This window comes from Notechis scutatus, chromosome 4, assembly GCF_049901735.1.
Source record: "Notechis scutatus isolate UNSWTSFEM ecotype Mainland chromosome 4, rNotScu1.2, whole genome shotgun sequence".
In the NCBI taxonomy this organism is placed as follows: Eukaryota; Metazoa; Chordata; class Lepidosauria; order Squamata; family Elapidae; genus Notechis; species Notechis scutatus.
In genome coordinates this window covers 139,190,020-139,215,109 of record NC_142012.1, presented here as the reverse complement: position 1 = coordinate 139,215,109, position 25,090 = coordinate 139,190,020, and the positions used below count along the sequence as shown (strand labels likewise).

Below are 25,090 nucleotides of genomic sequence, written 5' to 3'. Positions count from 1 at the left end.
TCTTCTCATCACAGAACGACCTTGAAATGCCCTCTCCAACAGGCACTTTCACTTTCTTAACTTTCACTCTTCCCTCAAGTGCTCCTCCTCCCTCTCAGGGTTCATGGCAGACCAAAATGAGGCATGAGGTGGCAATTCTGACGCCCCATTTATTTCACAGGAACTCCAGGGGCTATAGAAGAGGTGTTGTCAGGCTATATATTTTGCACCACTGTTTTTAAGTATAAGCTAAAGAAGCGTGATGAAAACATGATCTGTTGTGCAAAGATGATGAAAAGGTTCATCTAATCTCAGAGATCTCCTCAGAGTAAAAGGAAAGACAAGCATTGTAGGTTTTATTCCATTCTATAAAGTCAATGCTGTTCATTTCAACTGGACATAGTTAATTGCATAAAAATCAATCAAACTATGTTACTTGCTTTATGCTGAATACAGAAGAAAAAGCATCTCCTTAATTAGTTTACATTGTAAATATATTAGAGCAGATTTAATTTCTCTAAAAATTATAACATAAAACATCTATTAATAGTTTGGGTTAAAGTGCAGAGGAGGCTATCATTTTAATCCAAAAGAAAAATTATAAAATCAAAATCAATTGTTGTGCATTTGTTGTACACTGCAGAACCATTCCCAAAATATTTAGAAAACTGTCCACAATATAGTAATAACTGTTGTCTGTATAAATTAAATAAGCTTAAATGACATTAACAAGAGAAAATGAACTTTACAGCGCAAAGATAATATAATGGATGTGCATATTGGCTCAGTAGGAAACAGCAAGATGAAAAATTTGGGACTTACCCAGTTGGATTATCTGTGGTATCAATATGTGTAGAAGAAAAATACAACACAGCAAATGTAGAAGTTAATTTATTCCAAAAAAAAACCCCACCCTATCTTCTTCTCACACTCATAGGAGAGAACATGAAACTTAGCATAGATCACATATCCATGATTAACATTGCCAAAGGCCAGACCAGGTGTAACTCAGAGATAGGAGTTTGCAAACACCCAGGAAGTGAAAATAAATGGTAACAGAAAAGGAGCATATTTAAGAGAGCTTGAACAGATGAGCTGTGTGATTTAGATCTATATTGAGCAGTCATGCTGCTGAAGTTAAACTAATTTGGTTACTGCCTAGGTGGGGGGAAAAATCCAAAACACAGTATAAACAATTTTGAATTCCATTAGTGAAGATCACCACAACATAAAGATTTAAAAAAAGAGATAGGTAGTAGTATTCATAATTTAGGTGTATTTTCAATTGTATCTGAGTATTGTTACAGTAGGTTCCCAACATCAGGATATGAGATTAAGATTAAAGGCAAAAGGAGAAGGGGATGACAGAGGATGAGGTGGTTAAATACTTTTATCACTGCAATGAACCTGAACTCTGGGAGACAGTGGAGGACAGAAGACCCTGGACTGCTATGGTACATGGAGTCACAAAGAATTGAACATGACTTAGTGACTGAACCATGACTGTTAGATTAACTGATTTGTGAACCTTTCAGTGTGTTCTTTTAAACTATATACTGTATTTATTTAAATTTGTTGGTAAAATATTGGCATTTTTAATTGAAAAGAACATGATTATCAGAATCATCATTTTAATTTTCAATATTATTGCAGGCTGCAAATAACTTGAATAAAAGCACAACCAAAGCAGAAAGCGCTTGGCTGTTCAGAATATGGTATGGTTTTGATCATAAGTATCCTACTATTCTGTTAGCATTAAATATTCATAGTAATAATTTCATCAAAGGAGGAAATAATATAGATAAATCTGGTAAGATAATGAAAACTTTTCATTTCAAATCCTGTATGAAATCGTATTATTGATATAAAAACAAATAATGGCTTCAAAGAAGCCCCAAAAGTGTGCCTTATGAAAGATACAAATATTCAAAACTAGATAAATTTACTTAACCTAGTAAAAGCACATTTATATTGATATGGACAAATTAATAGCACTGATATTATTAAAAGAATCTTTTTTAGTGTTTATTTTAATTTTTAAAAGGAGGCATAATAATTTTCCAGGGATGATGTGTGGAGAATGAGGCAGATGTTCCAACTAATTCACTCAATTACAGCTTAATATCATTGTGATCTAATAGATTTTTGAATGTAGTGGATATTCCCATCATGGCTTAAGCTAATCCTCTCATTTGATGCCATCTGAATATGTCAGCCTTCGGTTTCTATTATCTCTAGCCTTTAGCCACTTTAAACACAAGCTGAACAAAGAACGGCTCCCAAAACATCCTTCCCTCTAGCTGGAAATAAGTTAACATAAAACACGGTGGTCTCACATCCTGCTGTTCCAAGCATAGCAAACATTTAATAAGGAACAGAATAAAGAAAAAAAAAGGACTTCACTATTAATACCAACTATATCAGAGAAGGCTTTAGAGACTTCTGGTGTTAATTCTATTTCTTCTTCAGAATGGAAATCATTGACTGTGGATGTTTTGAAGGACATAAAATAATCTATATAATTACAGGCAGAAAACTGAAAATATGAAAATGTGGCATTGAATTGAAATCTGTGCTTTTATCTATTTCAAAGAAGGGGGTGGGAGGGGCTTCTGTGAATAACAAGTGTGTATGTCCCTTTCCAGCAAGGGAGATGGCACACTCTGTCTCTCAAATGTACAAACAACGCAGTAGTCTCCAAGCAGGAAATATGCTAATGTAAGGATATGCAGCCTTAGTCAGACTAGAGATAAACTGAGCTTTTGAATGGCATGTCAAGGTTTGCAGTCCATAAAATGAGAGGACCAGAACAAATTTATTTATTTATTTTTATTTATTTTATTTTATTTATTTATTTATTTGTCAAGCAATTATAAGATAACAGGTATAATAAACATAGTTATGAATACATGAAATGGTTACATATAAGAAAAAAAACAGTAGGACAGGGACGGTAGGCATGTCAGTGCACATATGCACGCCCCCTATAGACCTCTAAGGAAAGGGTCAATAGTAGACAGTTTAAAGTTAAAGTTTTTGGGATTTGGGGAAGAAACCACAGAGAAACCACAGAGTATTCCAGACATTGACCACTCTGTTGCTGAAGTCGTATTTCCTGCAATCAAGTTTGGTGCAGTTTACCTTGAGTTTGTATCCATGCGTGCTCTTCTATTGTTATGGATGAAGCTGAAGTATTCATTGACAGGTAGAACATTGCAATATATAATTTTATGTACTGAACTTAGATCGGCCCGAAGGCGGCGTAGTTCTAGGTTTTTTAGGTCTAGAATTTCAAGTCTGGTGGCATAAGGTATTCTGCAACGAGTAGAGGAGTGGAGAACTCTTCTTGTGAAATATTTCTGGACTTTCTCAACTGTATTAATATCAGATACGTGATGCGGGTTCCAGACCGATGAGTTATATTCAAGTATTGGTCTAGCAAATGTTTTGTATGCTCTAGTTATTAGTGTAATATTACCAGAGAAAAAGCTATGCAGGATTAGGTTAACAACTCTTAATGCCTCTTTGGCTATATACACTGCTCAAAAAAATAAAGGGAACACAAAAATAAGACATCCTAGATCTGAATGAATGAAATATTCTTATTAAATACTTTGTTCATTACATAGTTGAATGTGCTGACAACAAAATCACACAAAAATTATCAATGGAAATCAAATTTAGCAACACATGGAGGTCTGGATTTGGAGTTACACTCAAAATTAAAGTGGAAAAAAACACTACAAGCTGATCCAACTTTGATGTAATGTCCTAAAAACAAGTCAAAATGTGGCTCAGTAGTGTGCCTATATGACCTCCCTACAACGCCTGGGCATGCTCCACGTGCCTGTATGACCTCCCTACAATGACTGGGCATGCTCCTGATGAGGTGGCGGATGGTCTTCTGAGGGATCTCCTCCCACACCTGGACTAAAGCATCCCCCAACTCCTGGACAGTCTGTGGTGCAACGTGGCGTTGGTGGATGGAGCGAGACATGATGTCCCAGATGTGCTCAGTTGGGTTCAGGTCTGGGGAACGGGCGGGCCAGTCCATAGCATCAATGCCTTCATCTTGCAGGAACTGTTGACACACTCCAGCCACATGAGGTCTAGCATTGTCGTGCATTAGGAGGAATCCAGGGCCAACCGCACCAGCATATGGTCTCACAAGGGGTCTGAGGATCTCATCTCGGTACCTAATGGCAGTCACACTACCTCTGGTGAGCACATAGAGGGCTGTGCGGCCCCCTAAAGAAATGCCACCCCACACCATTACTGACCCACTGCCAAACCGGTCATGCTGGAGGAGGTTGCAGGCAGCAGAATGTTCTCCACAGCATCTCTAGACCCTGTCACATCTGTCACATGTGCTCAGTGTGAACCTGCTTTAATCTGTGAAGCGCACAGGGCGCCAGTGGTGAATTTGCCAATCTTGGTGTTCTCTGGCAAATGCCAAATGTCCTGCATGGTGTTGGGCTGTAAGCACAACCCCCATCTGTGAACGCCGGGCCCTCATACCACCCTCATGGAGTCTGTTTCTGACCGTTTGAGCAGCCACATGCACATTTGTGGCCCCCTGGAAGTCATTTTGCAGGGCTCTGGCAGTGCTCCTCCTGTCCCTCCTTGCACAAAGGCGGAGGTAGTGGTCCTGATGCTGGGTTGCTGCCCTCCTACGGCCTCCTCCACATCTCCTGATGTACTGGCCTATCTCCTGGTAGTGCCTCCATGCTCTGGACACTACGCTGACAGACACAGCAAGCCTTCCTGCCACAACTCGCATTGATGTGCCATCCTAGATGAGCTGCACTACCTGAGCCACTTGTGTGGGTTGTAGACTCCGTCTCATGCTACCATCAGAGTGCAAGCACCGCCAGCATTCAAAAGTGCCCAAACCATCAGCCAGAAAGCATAGGAACTAAGAAGTGGTCTGTGGTCACCACCTGCAGAACCACTCCTTTATTGGGGATGTCTTGCTAACTGCCTATGCTTTCCACCTATTGTCTATTCCATTTGCACAACAGCATGTGAAATTGATTGTCAATCAGTGTTGCTACCTAAGTGGACAGTTTGATTTCACAGAAGTGTGATTGACTTGGAGTTACATTGTGTTGTTTAAGTGTTCCCTTTATTTTTTGAGCAGTGTAGTTACAGTGGGCTCTAGCACTTAGATCATTCGAGATGAGTACTCCAAGGTTCTTGACAGAGTTTGGCTCATCAACAAGGTCTTGACTATTCATCTTGTATTTTATTTTCTGATTTTTTTTTTTGCCAATATGTAAGATAGAGACAAATTGATACTTAGACTTGCTTTAACTGATATTCGAGTGTAAATAATTATAATGAATTAGTACAGTGGATAGAACGGGCTTTTCAGGTATTTAATAATTTTCTCTTTGTGAGGTATTAAACATTTAAATATGCAGAAGCTTTTGAAGAGGCCTGCAGGCCTCACACAAGGTTTCCATGAGTCATAAACAGCCTGATTGTTCACTTCTGCACTAAGGGATGAAAAGAGATCCAGAAGGGAAAACATTATACAACACTTTATGTTATGCTGGTCCTCTTTATATTGTTATACCTTTTATGTAATAAAGTCTATTTATTAAATTATTAAATATTAAAATATAGTAGTATAGCAATAGCATAATATAAAATAAATAATAAATTTTATATAAATATTATATAATGTAAATTAAATATTATATAAATTTATATTCGTGTTTCCCTGAAAATAAGATTGGGTCTTATTTTCTTTTGGGACCCAAAATAAGCACTGGGGCTTATTTTCAGGGGTGTCTTATTTTTTTCCCATGTACAGAAGCCCATTTCTTCTGCTTGATCATGGTGGGGCAGGAGGCTGCATGGTGTCATTGCCACTGCCGCAAATTAGCTTACCTCAGGGCCCCCATAGCCAGGCCACCCATGCCCCAACATTTGCCTCACCTCACGGCAGCTGGTCCAGCAGCCCCGTCCAGCAAGATGTCGCTCCAGCAGCCCCATCCAGCAAGATGTCACATGGCCGTCGGTCCACTTCTTCTGCTTGCTTATGGCCACAACAGAGCAGGAAGCTGAGCAACGTGCCGGTGCCATGGCCACGAGCTGCCCCATGCATCCTACACTGGCTTACCTAAGGCCTCCGCAAGCCAGGCCATCCACATCCTGACATCTACATTGCCTTGTGGCTGTTACACCAGTACACTGCTTGGCTTCCTGCTCTGTTGCGGCCACGAACAAACAGAAGTGGGCCTGTGGCCACATGGGCTCCTGCTGCACAAGGTTGCTGGTGCTATTGCTGTCGGGGCATGGATGAACTGGCTGCAGAGGCCCAGGTATGGGGCGTGTGGAGCAATTCTCCCATGGTACCATGAGCCACCAGATGAAATGATGAATTTTCTCTGAAAAGATAGCAAAATTTGTCCTGAATTATGTTTTGTTCATTTCTGGCTTTTCCCTCATAAAGCTTGAAATGGGCAGATGGAAATCATAAGGCAGGATTAATCTGCAATATTAACTGAGAATTTATAATAGGTTTTTTATCACTAATTGATTCCCCAGTTTCTGTGTTTCAAATCAAACTGTAATCTTGATAATATTTTGCAAACTGCACTTGAACTGAAGACAATTTGTATTCTAAGCAAATTAATTCTCCTTCCCATCGTAAGGATGAATCTTTCTTTAACATTCTTTAACATAACAACTGACCTGCCATTATTGTACAATTGTATTTTCATTTTCACAGATGTACACACACGCAGTTATACAGATATATAAACATTTTTCCACTAACAACTACAGTGCATGCTTAAATCCCTGAAAATATTAACAATTCAGGTTGCTATTGCCAGGACTAAGCATTTTCATATGCTAAATCTCATTCTGGAAAAAGCCCCATCCGCTTAGAGGCACACCAATCATCCAAATGAAATGCTCCTGCAATCTCTGTGTCCTTCTTTTAGCGATAGTATGATTTGTTGCCTATAGAACTCAGAAGCATTAAACAATATATTTATCTTGCATTATTTAAAAAGGAAAACCTTTGTGACTACTCTTTCTCCAGATGATATAACTGAAGAATAATGCATATTGTGTTTGGAGATAGAAAAGGGGTTTTTGCTTAGGTCTATCAAGTTTATTTATTTTATCAATTTATTTGTTTATTACAAATATTTAAGCCTCTTAAATTAGGCAATTCTGGCATTAAAATACCTGCAAGACATCAAATGGCTCGTCCTTGTGGTACATAATCTTCATATATTATTTGAACTGGTTTCCTTTTACACTATGGTCTGAATTATATAAGGCCTTATTCTCTATGTGCAGACATGTGTGGGCTCCAGCCTGAAGATGGGGATTCACAACTTTAAATTTCCATATCAAAATCCCATTAATTTATGATTGATATAGTTAGACAACCAGCTTAGTATAGTGTTTAAAGATATTAAACTAAAAACTGAGAGACAGTGATTTTTAGTCCTGCCTTGGTCACAAAGACAGCTGATTGAATTTTGGCCAGTTTTCATCTCCCTCTCCCTCCCTCCCTCCCTCCCTCCCTCCTTCCCTCCCTCCCTATCTCTCTGTCTCTCTTTGCCTAAGAAGAAGGCGGTGGCAAACTATTTCCAAAAATGTTGCTAAGAAAACTTCAGGGACTTGTCTAGACAGTTACTAAGTGTCAAAAATGACTCAAAATCACTGGAAAATAAAAGGAGCTAAGCTGAAATCTTTCTCCCTGGCCTTTGGTTTTCTATGTAAGTCAGAGTTCCACTCTATCCTGTAAGCTCTTGCATGTAATATCATGTATCACTGTCCAAAATTAGAATTATAGTTCATATTATATATTAAAGGATGCTGAACACTTTAAGTTACATGGATGAATGAAAGGGGTAACATACTGCATAATCTTTTAATTCTCTCCAAATCTATTCTTTCCTGGGGAAAAAAAATCTATATGGTTGCCAAGTATCAACTCTGACTTGAGGGCACATTATGTTGATGTTACAATGGTGAAAAGTTCATGTTTTGAAATAACAATATTTAATATGGAGAGTTGCTAGATATTTTTGTAGTTTAAGAAATTATACAGTATATTACTTATATCACAGTATATAATTTATTAGTTTTTGTTCTTTTTTATTTAGTTGCACTTTGTTATATATAGTCTACTCTGGATTTAATCTAAATTCTCTTTTGCGTCCAGCTAATACTCTTAGTACTAATTAATCTACAAAAAGTTTTTTTTAATTCCTTTCTTGGTTTTGAGTCAGGATAAAATATAAATTCTGACAGCTTAAAATATTTTTTGTGCTCTGCCTTGTGAGAAAGCCTTTATCTTGCTTATCTAAAGTAACACATTTGTGTTCCAGTAGAAGAAAAGTTGACCATCAAAGGGAATATTTTACTATGATCTTAAACTAAATCTGCTGTTTATCATAGGTGTCAGTGTCATCCTAAGATTTGGAAAGAGGCAGAATTTGTTTTATGAACAATTCAGGAGTGGAAAATCAAGAGTCTTTTGTGTTTTAATTGAAAAGAATTTTTTTAAAAAGCCACTTTGCAGACTGTGAAAGCTTTAATGTAGAAATGCTTTTGCTTATAGAAATACATGCAAATTCATAACAATGTACAATGCTAACAATAAAAGGAACAAAAATATCCTTTCTCTAGAAGTTCAGAGAACCATATATACTAGCTTTTTCATAAGTCTGAGTATCAGCCATTTTAAGTAGGAAACAGACACCCCAAGAATGGCTAATATTGACCACAGGAACAGAATATTGAAAAACCAGCAGCATTTTCTCTCATAGGTGGAATTAGATGCAGTTTTTTCCTGATATTTTCTACCTGTCATGGGCTTCAATCATGATATTCTGAATATTGTCACCTAGTTTTTCTCAGGGCATTTCTGTGGTTCTCTGCAGTTGAGTAAATCAGGGTAGAGTGGTAGTTCTTCTCTTCCATACTGTTTAATTGTTCCAATTAGTTTGAAAATAATATATATTTTCATTATATATGAGACCTTGTTTTTGTTTTCATATATCAATTAACTTCACTGTGTATTTGTTAAAGAGATTTTGAAATCATGAAAACTGGATACGGCAGGGTATTTCGTATTTTATCAGAATTGATCCATATGTTCATAAATAAATCATGGTGCTACATCTGTTCACTTTGTGCCCTATGAAAAGTTTGGATAGCTTTCACACTCATGAGCAAATCAAGCATGACGGTACATTCATTTGCAGGTATTTAGCCTGAAAAAAGGCAGCTGTAGACATTTTGGTCCCCTTGGCAAAGTCATGATTTGATTCATCTTCCAATTCTGATGGGAATTTCAAAAAGGCATCCTCTTATTTCTTTCTTTTTCTTTGAATTGTTGAGCCTTGCATTTCTGATTTTCAGGCGTGGAAAATGTTTTTCTTTTCTTTTATTGGACATTTTCAACTTGTTTATGTAGTAAACTTTTTTTTTACTTTTATTTTTAATTATACCAGCACCCATTGTTGTTATATGACAACAAATCTGCAAAATTATATTTAACTCTTGAGTGGGTACACTGGCTCACAAGATATGTTGTTATTGCTTTTTTCTTTTTAACTGAGTTTTTCAGAAGGCTTTTAAATTTTTCTGTCAACTAAAATTTGGTGCCCAGCCTGTGACTGCTTGACTTAAGCTGGCCTTGGATGTAATTAAAATAGGTAAGAACAGAATATTTATTTTACACACACACACATACATAAACGCATAATGCTGATATTATTTTACATCCAAGATAAATAGGGTGAACCAATGATAATTTAAAATTATTGAAAGTGTTTATAATTTCAAATTTGTAACATTTTATGTAAAAATTATATTTGTTGTTTATAAAACTCAGAGAAAAGGGGCAATTAATAGATACAAGTAATAGACATATAATTGTTGAATCTGAAGGGTTTTTTTAGAAAGAGAAAAGTTACAGGGTGAGATGCTGACCAGAAAGAAAGAAAATTTCACTGTAAGAGAATAGTTCAACCAGAATTTATTATACCATTCTGAAGGAAACAGAGTAGTCTCAATCTTTTATGCATTTACAATTAAGATTTTATATAGCAATAGATCAAATATTAGATAACACAAAAGAGCTTTATATCTAATGCTTAATAAGATATAAAATAATGTAAAAATTAAGCTTCCTATTTCAGGGGTTGACTTAAGAAAGATTAACTGCTAGCTGCAAAGACATAGAAGTTAGGTTCATAATCTTTCTACTTCAGCCTTTGAAGTACATAATAAAAATTCATATGGACAAAACTGTACAAGATTTAAAGGAAATCAACCAAGTAAAAAATAACCAAGAATGGAACTAAGAAAGGAATTATAACTCTTCATTTCTGCTTCTCTGAAATAAAGGAATACATTTTCACTTTAAGCCAGGTAATGAATAGGTAGAGTAGAGTAGGATTGAATTGAATTGAATTATTTCTCAAGTATGATTAAACACAGACACACTCATACACACAAACAGAAGAATACAGAAATACTCACAATGGAGGAATAAAATATGAAGATAGCAGAACTTGCAAAATGGACAAATTGACTTGTTTGATTGCAGACGGAGCAACAACTAGTTTTATGAATAAAAATGACCTGATTAATTCTGGATTTACTGATTAGTAAAGGTTGAATATGGGATGGAGAAAACCATGTTATGTCATTTAAAAGGAAGAAAATGGTCAAGCAGGTCTATAATTGCTGTAAAAAAAAGATTTGAAGTCATTTATTTGTCTTCTTTTTCCTTTTCTTTCTCTTTGCTTTCTACACACACACACACACACACACACACACACAAGGAGAGATTACCTTTAAAATAATGTTGGATAGGACTTCTACCCTTCTTTCCATTAGTGGTCCTTGTTTTCAAGAGAGAAGAAAATTTTAGAATTCATTGGAAGCATTTTTTCATGTATTTAATTTCACAGAAGTTAAGAGACATTTCAGAGACTGTCCTGTGTTTTATACCACAGTATCAGAGATTGCACGTTCTCAAAACAAGTTTTAAAGAATGTAAGTAGAAAGCTGTTACAGTCATTATCTTCTGATTTATTTTTTTCATAGTAGAAATGAATATATCATTATATTCCATGAGATATAAAAATACAATGGTTTAGACATACAAAGCATAAGTTTATTTTAGTCCACTCAAATTATTATAAAAATAATTATATTATAAAATTATATAATAAATTATAAATTATTTTTATTATTTATTATTACTTATTTATTAAAAATTATTTATTTTTATTAATTTTCTGCCCAAATTTTGGGGGTGGGGGCGGCGGCGGGCAGAAGCAGCAAAGGCGGCACCCGCCTTTCTGTTGCTGCTTGGCGTGGCGCCGCCTGCGCCTGCCTCTCCTCCTCCTCCTCGCTGGCTCTGCCAGAAGGTTGGGGTGGGCACTGGGCCGCATTACGAGGCGACCTGGGCAATGCGGTCCGCGGGCGGGTTGGACAAGCCTGGTTTAGACATACAAAGCATAAGTTTATTTTAGTCCACTCAAATTTGTTAGTTGACAATATTTAGCAATCCTTTGAGACGTCAATGTGATATAAATGTATTGAATGTTCAAAGCACTGAGTTAATCACATCATCAGTAGTTTTTTTTTTTCTTACAACACTGAATATGCTTTTTGTAGTGCATGAAGCATTTTAAATAGCTTCTTCCTTCCCTATTTATGTCTAACACTTTCTTTTTAAAGTCACTTTAAACAAGCTTCACTTTGTATTCAGAATACTTTGCTTTTCAAGTGTAACTCTTATCAGCATGAAATGTATAATAGCTGCTAATTAAAATCTTACCTGGTCAGGTAATCACTCACAGTTCCTAAAAGAATTTCATTATTAGTGTAAATTGCTTTGGAATTTGACTAGGAATCATGTAAATGAATCTAGATTAAAATAACTAAAATGCAAATACACAACACTTTGCCTTTTTAAGATAATACTTAGAAGCAACTCATAACATTAAAAGTTACAGATTCAGAAACACAGTAACTTTATCAAGCAGATAAATGTAGCTCTAAATTTGAATACCCACATGTTCATATTTTTCTGACTAAGCTCTTGCTACAGAATATACTATAAAGATAAAGTTATGAAGTGCAATGAGATAAACTTTATCTGTTCAATTTCTGTTTGTCATACAACTGTTAGAAATAGGCCTATGACGAAAAAATGCAAAATATTGTATGCATGTACTACTTTTTTCCTAATTCCTCTAGCAAACTGGATAAGCAAAAACTTTTGACATACAGTACATTTTGACAGGCATCTATTACATTCATACTAGGAAAGGTCATAAAGAAAAGCAGATGTTCCATGCTTCTTGTCTGCTTTCTCTTCTTCCTTCCCATATGATTTTTCATACTATAAATGCATATTTAGAATTTATTGAATCTGTAAGTTTCCATACATCATCTTCTGTCATACTCCATACCAGCCAAAGCAGTAAATCTCTACCTTTCAGAAATTCAGTCCCCAATTCATGGATGTGGCAACAGAAGCATTATAGATTCAACACAGCTAAATTAGATGCTTCACTGAATTCAGAGAAAAAGTAATTTATATACTAAAATGTGCCTGCTGCTGAATGCAGTTTTGTGTGTGTGTGTGTGTGTGTGTGTGTGTGTGTGTACGTGCAGAAAGGAGGGAGGGGAAGGAGTGTGAATGAAACCCAAGGTTTAAAATACTTTCTTCCTGTACTTTTGAATCAATAGGCTTTTTCCCATTCTTCTCCTGTTTTTTAAAGTAAAGAGCATTAATTTCATAATAATTCTGAATTTTTATTCATTTGTGATTCTTACTCATTCATCTTCTAAAATAATCTGTTCCACTCATCCTTTTTTGTGTGCAAATGATATCCATTCAGTGTTGCTTTCTATTACACAGGGATGCTATTTACTGAAAACTGGATTCAGATCTTATGTGTATGTTAGGAGACCTTACATTATGTTGCGTCACTGACACTAGAACAAAATGTTTTTCTGTCATGGCGCCTATTATGGTATCATCCCTTGTTGTGAAACTTGCCCTGAAATGATAGGCTTTCCAAAAGATTAAGTAGACATCTTAACTAGAAAACTTCCAAAAGCCTTTTAGAGCAGGGGTCGCCAACCTTTTGGACCTCAGGGACCACTAAACTCATAATTTTAAATCCCGGGGACCACTAATATGAATTTTGACTGACGGTGGCTTGCTGATGTTGGTGGGAGAGAGAAAAGAGATCTGATCTAACCTCTCTCTCTCTCCCTCCCTCTCCGTCTCTCTCTCACACACACACACAAATACACAGAGGCAGGGATGGGATTCAAATTTCTTAACAACTGGTTCTTGGGTGTGGCCTAATTTGTGGGTGTGGTTTGGGGGTCATGTGACTGGCTGGGCATGGCTTGTATGTAAATATTGGTTTTTTTATAAAATAAAGAGCAACTTTTAACCAAAATCAGGCAAAGCAAGTAGGCAGATTGAGTTGCTCACAGAATCTCAGGTACACTTAGAGATCTGTGTTTCTGCCATTGGCTATCTGAGTCTGCAACTGAATAATAGAACCTTCTGTCCTAAGGAAGGTTCGGCACTGCTTAAATGCAGAGCCGAAGATCTTAAGATTAGCTAGAAACCAAGAAATCCAGTGATTTCCTGCTTTCTAGCCAATCTAAATCTCCTGGCACAGCAGAACAACTGATGGTTAGGGGGGAAAAAGGAAAAATAGCAACTTAACAGGCAAGTGTGCCGGGTAAGGAGTGAGTGGACGGGAAGGGTTCCTGCGGGCAAGGTGGGCAACGCAGCCTTGTGTTCCTGCGCAGCCTGGATTAATTGCTTTGGGGGGGTGGTCTGGGGGTGACATTTCTCTGCGAACCACCAAAATTTTCTCGCATACCACCAGTTGGCAACCACTGTTTTACAGTAGTTTAATTAGGATATATAATATATATCCTAATACTATAAAAATTAATATTATATACTATAGACGTTTTATACTAAATTCTATAATTTTTTATATTGTGGCAGTATAAACATAAAATTAATAAATGAATGAGCCAGGTCTCTGCATGTTGTTTTGTAGCATGCAGTTGAACAATGAAAGCCTTCAGAATGTAATCACTGTTGGATAACTCATAAGATCTGTTCTGATATTTACTAATCATGAACACAAATGATATGATGATAGGGTATACAATTAGTCCTTGACTTGCAACCACAATTGGGAGTGGCTGTTAGTGAGTGACATCCAATTTTATGACAACAGTCATTAAGCAGTTGTTAAGTGAATCATGCAGTTGTTAAGCAATTCCAGCTTCCCCTATTGACTTTGCTTGTTAGAAGCTCTGGCTGGGAAGGTTACAAATGGCAACCACATCATCCTGAGCCACTCATAAATATATGCCAATTGCCAAGTTTCTGAATTTTGATTACTTCACTAGGGGTACACTGCAGTAGTTGTAAATACAATGACTAGATTGTGCACCCCTTGTTCAGTTCTGTCATAACTTTGACCAGTTGTTAAATGAATGTCATAAATAGAGAACTACCTGTATACATGACCATATTTATAGAAAACAGACTATAAAATGGAGAATGATATTTAAAGCAGTGCAACATAGCAAATATCTCAGAATGTAGTTTTATTCTTACATGTAGAATGAATTTTACAATGCTTTATTCAGTCTCATAGTGGAACAGTAATAATATATAGAAGACATTAGATATAATAGTTCAGAAAAGTTTAATTTTTTGTTTATTTTGGGGATAGGGGTCTTACCAGATCAAGAAGACAATAAATGAAACTTGCCTTTAACAAGTTAATGAAATGCTTATTTTATTACATCCTGCCATTCTCTTGATTCCTTTCTAATGCAGTTCTGAAGCAGTTTGAGATTTTGTTTTACAGTAGCAATTTCTTCATCAGCAGTGCAGAAAGGCACATTTTTATCACAAACAATTCACCTTTAAAATTATTGATAATTAATGCATTAATTTTTGCATTTATTAGCAAAATGAACTATTTTGAGTATCTTTAAATGTAACACCTCATACAGAATTACAATCAAACGTGTAACAGTGCTAGGGCTAATAGTTTTGCCATGTACTGGCGACATCCAAAAGTTTTAGACAAATAAAACACCACTACATTTGCTGCACGTGAAATTATAAGTCAAATTTGGAATAGGTAAGAATTTGAAATTTACTTCTGAAATCTTATTTGCCTTGCTAAGATTCAGTAGACCAGGGGTGTCAAACTCACGTCATCACAGCGTCATCACATGACATATCGGGACTTTTTTTCTCTTCGCTAAACCGGGCATGGGTGTGGCCAACATGTGATGCATCCGGTTCATTGACAACCCTGCAGTAGACTAAGGACTGAATTCAGATGTTCCAGGCCTTTAAATCAAGGCACCTTTGATCATCAGCTCATATAGCTGACTCAGATACATATTGGCTGCTATCTGATCAAACTAAACTACTGCAGCATCATATTATACCCAAGCAATAATAATTTCTTCCCATATTTCTTGTTTTATACATAGCTGCCTTCTCTTCTTAATTAGAACTTTATTTGACATTTATGGAGAACAAATGCCAAGAGAAACAACATGACATGAAAGAATTTCAAAGGTCATAAGATGCTATTTCTGGCCTCAGAAAGGGCAGATATGAGAGAAAGTATGGCTGGCATTGATTCTTGCTTCCGTATGTAACTGGGCCTTTTTCCCCACAATAGTATTCTTATAGACCCATCTCCAAGGTTCTCAAGATAGCTGTGTTTGATAGTATGCTGATAGTAAACTTTAAACATGCTTTATATGTATTGCTTCATAATTAGAAAAGTCTGAAGAAAAGTTACACTATGCAAATCTTAACATAGGTAATCCTTGATTAACATCTATTCATTTAGTGACCATTCAAAGTAACAATGGCACTGTAACAAGTGACTTACATCCAGCAGTTGCACTTAGAACTACTGCATTATGCCCACAATCGCATGATCAAAACTTGGTTGCTTGGCAACTGGCAGATACTTACAACAGTTGAAGCCTCCCAGAGTCATGTGATCATCATTTGTGATCTTCCCAGCCAGCTTCCAACAAGTCAATGGGGGAAGCTGTATTCACTTAAAGACTGCATGAGTCACTTAACAACTGCAGTGATTTGCTTAACTGTGGCAAAAGAGATCCTAAAATTGGGTGCAACTCATTTAATAACAGCCTTGTTTAACAACAGAAACTCTGGTCCAAATTGTGGTTAGAAGTTGAATTGTAGTCTTCCTTAAGTTTGTTCCTAGTCTCTTCTTTATTAAATTCTGGAAATGCTTCCTCTTTTCTTACTATGTCTTCTAACACCTGAAGGCACAAGTATTTCTAATCAGTACAGGAATTTCACTGCAATTATTTCAGAATTATTTATGCTTTGAGGAAGGTCTTGTTATTTTATTTAATCACCCATCAAATAGTAGCATATGGCCATTGCTTGGAGATCTTTTTGCCATATCAGCACAATCATGCCAATGTGCCACAGAAGACCATACTGTCTGTGTAAACTAAGAAATGATGGTCTGTGCAATAGATGTGTAGGGAGAAAGCTATCATTGCCAGATGTGGTAAATAAAAAAGACAGTGGCATTGAAGATGATATAATCAAATGGCATGAGGCATGAAGCCCCTGGTACATGCTGTATGTTGATGCTTCTTACTTCACTTATTGTACCCTATGTCTATTATGATACCTTATGATTGTACATTATGGTTCTTTTATGTACACTGAAAGCATATGCACCAAGACAAATTCCTTGTGTCCAATCACTTGGCCAATAAAGAATTCTATTCTATTTACATTAGTGGAATTAGTGGAATTCCCCGCTTAGTAGAAATGAAGTTCAAGCAAAATGAATAGATAAATATTGAATATTGAGTCTATTGAATGGGGGAAACGTTAACATTGAGATATTCCAATATACTTTGCTAATACCATTTATATGATACCCAATGAGACACAGAGATCCTCTTCCACATGTGGAAATGTTGCTTATAGAGAACTTCAATGCCACAAGGATTAGTCAAGCTCACCACTGGAATTGTGTGCCATCTGGTTGACCTTCCATGTAAGAGTTCTCTATGTCTATGCTTGGATTCTAATATTTGAAAGTAGCTAGAAATATATTCTCTCTCTCTATACATATGGCCACTTGGTTCCTTCTGAGTATGGTACAACCAAGAAAGCAATGGAATATTGAATTGTTGTTGCTGTTATACAAGAAAGATGGTGTCAGTTTGTATGTTTAGAAACATAATTCCTGGAAAGCTCCATTACAGTGAAGTACCCACTCAGATGGTTTTACTGAATTAAATACTTCCAACTTTTTCATTTATCATACATCACTCATTCATTAATAAAGGGGAGATTCCATATGAATACTGTTTAAGTACAAGGATCCTTCTAAGGAATAGCATAGCATAGCACAGCACAGCACAGCACAGAACAACAGAATTGGAGGGGACCTTGGAGGTCTTCTAGCCCAACCCCCTGCTTAAACAGGAAATCCTATACTACTTCAGACAAATATTTATCCAATCTCTTCTTTAAAACTTCCAGTGCTGGAGCATTTACAACTTCTGGAGGCAACTTGTTCCATTGATTAATTGTTCTAACTGTCAGGAAATTTCTTCTTAGTTCTAGATTGCTTCTCTCCTTGATTCGTTTCCACCCATTGCTTCTTGTCCTGCCCACAGGTGCTTTGGACAATAGCATGATTCCCTCTTCTTTGTGGCAGCCCCTGAATGAAATGTAATGTAATTTGTCTTGAAATTTCAGAGCAAGACTTTAACAATGAACTTTAACTGCAATTACAGGTGAGTAGAGCATCAGGAGCACCTGAGGCTTTGTACAGCTTTAGATTGTGGTTTCCAAAGTACCTTCAAAATTGTCACTAAATTGTTAATAGTTAATATGTCCAAAAATATCTTAGATGCATAGAAATAAGTTTATTATTAAATGTAGTTAATTAATTAGCTTTTCATCTGGAACTCGGCCAAAACGAATGCAAATCCTATGAAACAAATATGTTACATTTTAATCTTTTTAAGCCAGCTGTGGTAACAAAATGTTTATTTTATTTGTATTTATTTATTTAAAACATTTATACAACCATCCATCTTATATCAAAATTGGGAAATTTCCAATTAAATAATATATTTTTTCTTAAAAAGCGGTGTGAATGTCATTGAATATGAATCCTGACACTGCATTCTGATAGTTTAACCTTAGTAGCAGAGGGCAGAAGTACTAACATGGTGCTGCTATTGTTAGAAAGAGTTGAGAAGTTAAATCTTTGTAAATTGCAAAATGTGTTAATGACTTTTACCTGTATTTTCAAAATTAATCTGATGACCGGAATATTGCTATCTTTGGGTTTTGGAGATATTGAAGGTTGTAATATCAATCTTAGGTCAAAAATATCATACAATGTTTCAGAATGTCTTGAAATTAAATTTTGAAAATTAGAATAGAATAGAATAGAACAGAACAGAACAGAACAGAACAGAACAGAACAGAACAGAATAGAATAGAATAGAATAGAATAGAATAGAATAGAATAGAATAGAATAGAATAGAATAGAATTCTTTATTGGCCAAGTGTGATTGGATACACAAGGAATTTGTCTTGGTGCAAATACTCTCAGTGTACATAAAAGAAAAGATACATTCGTCAACAGTCAAGATTCATACAAATTTAGATGTACTGTATATTTTAATATATAAAGAGTGGATTATTTGAAAAATAAATTAACTTAGAGGCTGAGAGACAAAAAGAACAGGATGGAATGTATTGTGAGGGAACTGAAGCAAAATGCTTTCTACTGGAAAGTATTGAATAGAATAGTTAAATAATGCCAAAATTGAACACCATACAAAATAGTCAGGTGGAAATCCTCTAAGTAAAGCTCCATTTTACTTAAGCTAAAGTAAGCAAAACTCCATTCCTTAAGCTTATGCCCTTTTCATTTTTCTTTCTGCAAAATGCTGGCCTGGTTTATCCTCTAACCAACCTTCTTCAAGGATCATTAATCCCACACATTACCTCATTTCTAACAGCATGTATATTTACACTGTCTTATTTCTGGACTTTTTTGCTTCCCTAGATTTGTAACTTTTCAATGAAAAGCTAGACCTCTTGAACTGTACATTACTGCTTTCGCTCTTCTGAGAGCCCTATCACAAATGATTTTGTTGTGTTCCTAACTATGAAAATTCTTATTGCAGCCCTGCACCCTATCTTCTGTTTGTTGTACTGGATCTTTCATAATACAATATTTGAGTTCTGTTTTATCTACTGAAACATTCCATTGAGTAAAACTAAAATAAAAGGCACATAAATTTCAGATATGCAAGAAAGGATAAAATTCCACATGGTTGCATAGATGGATTAGATGGGTATTAAGGATACATATTGAACATCACCAGGGAATGTCTAATAGATAAAATATGTTTATGACAATGCAATCAGAAGGAATTTGATGCACATAAATATTTCCAGAACAAATATGCAGCCAATAAAACTTACCGACTAGCAAGGTCATCTCAGATTACATTAACTTAATTAATTAATTAACTTACATTAATGTATTACACAATAAAGTTAAAATTAAAAAAAAGCAAAAGCTATCAATGCAATAGATAAGAAAAATAGAATTGTATTTAGCATCATAAGAGAACTACTTCATAAAAGTTATTATGCCCCACCATAAATGCCAAAGTAGCTTTTGGTTTTATTTTAAGGTAGTCGTTTTAATAAAAGATTTGCAGCATAATTCTATGGCTCAGTTCTAGCAGCATTTACGTTATAATTTATTTGATGGCATGCCAAATTTTTGAACTGCGTTCTGAACACAGTATCCCTTGCCACAGGCCATGCTTCTTAAGGATGTTGGGTTATGGAGTTCAGTGACATCTGGAGTGCTACCGATTACTAATTCTGTGCATAATATGTAAAGTAGGCCATCAAATGGATGTCTGATGTCAGCATGTTTATATGGAAATATATACTATGGTAACGTAAGTGCATTATATGTTTCTGTTTACTTGTTTGGCTTGATTATTAAAGTCTCTAAGTAGCTACAATAAAATAATTAAAATCAAGACATCAAGAACAGTTAAAATAGCAATTATAACAAATTAGCAAAATAAGTATAATTAATAATTAAAATTAACAGTTAAAATATGTATTTTAAAGCCTGTTTAACAAATTAATAAATATGTTAGGTCCCTTAATTCTATAGAGAGTGTATTCTGAAGTGGAGGCAGAAGACTCAACCCTGAATTTTACCTAGACATTTGTAGTTGAACTTCCTCAGATTATTTTAGTAAACACTGAGGTTCATATAGAAGAAATAATTCTCTCAAATAAGGTGTACCTACAGTAACTCATGTGGGACTTTAAAGATAAAGTCCAGCACTCAACATCATTCCTAGAAATGAATTGTCTAACAATACAATTGTGGGATTTTTGGTGTTCTGAACTTGGTTGTTTTCTTGCATGTATTTTGTTATCTTACTAGGTAACATCTTCAGTGCTAGAGCAGAGTGGGGTTTTCTCTGTGTATATAAATAATAGTTTACACACTCAGTGTTGATGCTGGTGTCATATTCCCTTGGTATATTCCTTGCTATTCATAATGAAGCAATCCTTAAGCAAGGTATAATGTGCATTGTTATATTTTTCCAAGTTCAGCCAGGCTGTTAAGTTTCTACAACTGAAATTTCCCAAGCGGCATGAAGTCAGCCTCTTATAGAGTTACATTGAAGCTTAGATGTTTCATACACCTATGGAAAAGAGACAATGGAGCCATGAATCATACCATATAATATTTTCCATTCTGAAAAACAGTTATCTTCAAGAGTACTATCTAAAATTTGCCTTAGGTATAGAGGAAAAAACAATTGCAAAGCCCAAATCTCTAAGGAAATACACAAAAGTATCACTGTCAAGAAGAACCTGCAGAGTTCTGTTAATGTCCAAAATTCATATATAAGGGTGATTAAGGCAACCCGAATCCCACTGCCCATCCTAAACTGTTTTGAAATGGATCAAGAAATTTGCTTTTATCAGGGCTGACTGCAGTTAAAAAACTGATTATTTCAATCATTTTACATAGTAATTAAGTATTGGCTTATAAGTGCCAATCTTGGAATGATCTAGCACAGAATTACTTTCTTTAAAAGAAGAGGCACCTTTCTCTCCTGCAGAAAGACATTTTGGATACTAATAAAGTGTCTCGAATGTCTCAAGCATGAGTCAAGTTGGACAAGGATTCCAATACAAATGTGCATATTGTTGGGGATTGCAGTGTTTCCTTTTTTGTCATTCATTTTAAATTATGGAATTTTGAGGCTATTTTAAAATAATTGATGTCTAAGTAGATTTGAAACCAACAATCTCAAATTAGAACAGAAAAGCTATGTCTAGTTATGCATTCATTGCATACTAACAAAACTGGGAAGGCATTAACAAAACTGATGTGATCACTGAAAGCTATATAAGCAGTGGATATCCTCATACAATTTAATCGACTGATTATCAAGGCTGCAGTTTTCCCAAAAGTCATTAAAGTTAATAAACTGATATCATCATCACTATTCATGGAAGGCACATTTTGTCCACATGGTTTGCTAGATTGCCAATACTTCGACTGAATTGCCAAACCAATTTAAGATCATCCCAGCATGCATTACCAATCTCAGAATCTCATTAGAATGATAAATTTTTGTAAACAAAATCAATATAGACCTTTCACTGATACAGTTTATAAAGAATGTTTTACCAGTGAGATCACTGTGCAAAGCCTCATCGCTTTCCATCAGAATTACCTGTTTCTTTCAGTCTCTTCCTTAAGATGTTCAGGCAAAGCATTAGGAGCAGAGGTGGTATTCAGCAGGTTCTGACCAGTTCTGGAGAAGCGGTAGCGGAAATTTGAGTATTTCGGAGATTCAGCAAAGACCACCTCTGACTGGAGATTTTACAGTATCCTTCCCCTGCCATGCCCACCAAGCCATGCCCACAGAACTGGTAGTAAAAAAAATTTGAATCCATCACTGATTAGGAGGCATCTCAAAGTATGGAGCCAGTGGAATAAAGACAAGCAGACTAGAAATTACTTGTTCAAAAGTTCAGAAGGGAAGTGAATAGCTTAAGGATTTGGAGCCATATGAAACAAAAATGCTATATACATAGAAAGTAATCATATTCATTACAATTCATTTATTACCGGTAGATATTTTCAAAATTAAATTTTATCCTATCCTCACCTGAATTTCAGAGTGCAATCACAGCCTTGAAAAAGTTATTATCTACACTGATAATTAGTTTCCCAATTAGTTACTTATGATGCAGGTGTGTTGATTAATAGTCAATTTTTTCTTTCTTAACAGATTTTTTTTAGTTTAAAATGAAAGATTGTTAGGAAAAAAGTTCCAGGTGGGAGACAGTAATCCAGCATCCTTTCAGAATTCTGTAGATCTAAAGTTAGTGTATAATATATTCCTTGTCTGGCGGAAGTCAGGAGATCTTCTAATTCTCCAACCTCAAAAAGACCTTCCAGCAAAGAGGAAAAATAGAATAATTGACTGCTGAAAAAAACTCCCAATTGCAAGGACTTGTGGTTCGATGTCCAGCATGCTACCTTGGTCCACATAGGGGTCATGACATGGAATGCAAGGCTTCTGGTTCAATCCTGCTGGATCAACCCTGCCACACTTGAGAAACTTGGGATGAACTGAGTGCTAGGCTAACCTGCACTGTATATTATGTAATGAGCAGAAGAAATACCCTTGAGGAACAAGAAGAAGAACTGCAACCAAAACAACAGATAAAAGAAACCTTAATCCAGGCTAGAACTATAAAATGTTTCAGATAAAACCATCTCCAATTCTCATGAACATCCTGGGAATGGAAAAGCGCATCCTGATTTGCAAGATTCTGTTACGATAATCTTATAATATACATAGTATTGACTGACACTTGGTTTCCTAGTCTCATCTACCTTGAAGTTGACAAATTGCTGGAGAAATCCCTTCTGGAACATCTTCTGGAAACCAGATAGACCTATCAGGCTCCTGTGGGAAATTATCTGAATGGATCTTACTTTAAGGAAGTCAGCAATTAATCAGAGCATGACCTGACCATGGCAAAGAATTGATGGGAATCTTCTCCATCTGTAGATAACACATATCTTCCTAGGCAAATACAAGGACTAATACATATTACCTGGGTTAAGATTATTATGTCCATGGAGGTCTTCACCAGACTCCTACCAAAGCAGAAGATTGAAGTATCCAAGCATCAAGAGGTAGGTGTTTTCCAGTATCAATCCTGAGACTAGATCCAGGACCCTAGGGATGGATACTGTTGGAGAGCAGAGTGATCATATACCAGCATGATCCCTGGCTTACCTCTATTTTTCAGATGAATTTGTAGCTGGCTGACAAACCATACTCAACAAGTAGTCTTTAATGGTACTACATCCACATGGAAAGAAGTAAGCAGTGGAGTACCACAAGACTTTGTCTTAGGCCCCGTACTCTAATATCTTTATAAATGACTTAGATGAGGGAATAGAAGGGGAACTCATCAATTTTGCAAATGATACTAAATGCAGGAATAGCCAACCCCCAGAAGACAAACTCAAGATCCAAAAAGATATTGACAAACTTGAGCAATGGGCCCTATCCAACAAAATGAATTTTAATGTGGAGAAAAGCAAAGCTTTACATTTAGGCATGAAAACCCAAAGGTACAGATTAGGCAAGACAGTCCAAAAACAGTAACTGTGAGAGGGATCTTGGAGTCCTAATGGATGATCATTTGAATATGAGCCAGCAATGTGCAGCAGCAGCCAAAAAAGCTAATACAATCCTGAGTTGTATAAACAGAGGCATAGAATCAAGATCACATGAAGTATTAGTGCCACTTTACAAAACCCTAGTAAGACCACACCTGGAACATTGCAACCAATTTTGGTCACCATACTACAAAAAAGATGTTGAGGCTTTGGAAAAGTTCAGAGAAGAGCAACTAAGATGATCAAAGGCCTGGAGACTAAAACATATGAAGAACAGCTGCAAGATTTGGGTTTGGCTTGTCTAAAGAAAAAAAGAATCAGGTGTGACATGATAGCAGTATTTCAGTATTTGAGGAGCTGCCACAAAGAAAGGAGTCAAATTATTCTCCAAAGCACCAGAGGGCAGGACAAGAAATAATGGTCGGAAACTGATCAAAGAGAGAAGCAACCTGAAATTAAGGAGAAACTTCCTAACAGTAAGGACAATTAATCAATGGAACAGCTTGCCTTCAGAAATCATGCTCCATCACTGGAGGTTTTTAAGAAGAGACTGGACAGTCACTTGTCTGAGATTATATAGGTTGCTTGAGCAGGGGGCTGGACTAGAAGACCTCCAAGGTCCCTTCCAGCTATTCTATTCTATTCCATTCCATTCCATTCCATTCCATTCCATTCCATTCCATTCCATCCCATCCCATCCTATCCTATCCTATTCTATTCTTCACATTTAGGCACCTATACCCCAGTATCTTAGAAGCAGCATTCCTTATTAATGCCACCACTCCCACATTTAACCCTTTCCAGCCAAAATATATTTTGATAGCTATGGAAATATGGAACATATTTCAACAGTTTTCAAGATGGCTGCGCACATGGATGCTGCAGCTGGCCGCTCCTTCTTCAGTGTATGGTATGTATGATTCTGTGTGTATTTTGGATCCTTTCCTTGGTTGAATCCTGTGGGGCAAGGGGCATCTATAGTCGGCAAGCCTTGCTACAAATTGGACTCAAATGTGAAAAGGCTATTACGGATGATTTTATACATTGTCATAACATACCGAAAGAGACAGCTAGGACCTTGTGGGAGCCAGGGATCACTATCCCTGTAGGAAGGAGGAAGAGGCGGACAAAGAGGAACAGGAAGAGGAGGAGAAGATGCCGTGCCGGGGTATTCTTTAGACTGAGTAAATTTCCACACAAGTCTTCAATTCCAAGTACAGTATATTTCTTACCAATGCAAGATCTCTGA

General features: G+C 36.2%; 1 protein-coding gene across 1 annotated transcript in view; it reads left to right on the top strand.

The window, feature by feature from the left end:
* The window catches only part of SLC9A9 (solute carrier family 9 member A9), a 242,481-nt gene that overhangs the window by 173,946 nt on the left and 43,445 nt on the right, over positions 1-25,090 (top strand). The window contains exon 14 of the mRNA XM_026664681.2: positions 1,633-1,712. Within this exon, the coding sequence (XP_026520466.1) occupies positions 1,633-1,712 (80 nt within the window). The remainder of the gene's footprint in view (positions 1-1,632; positions 1,713-25,090) is intronic.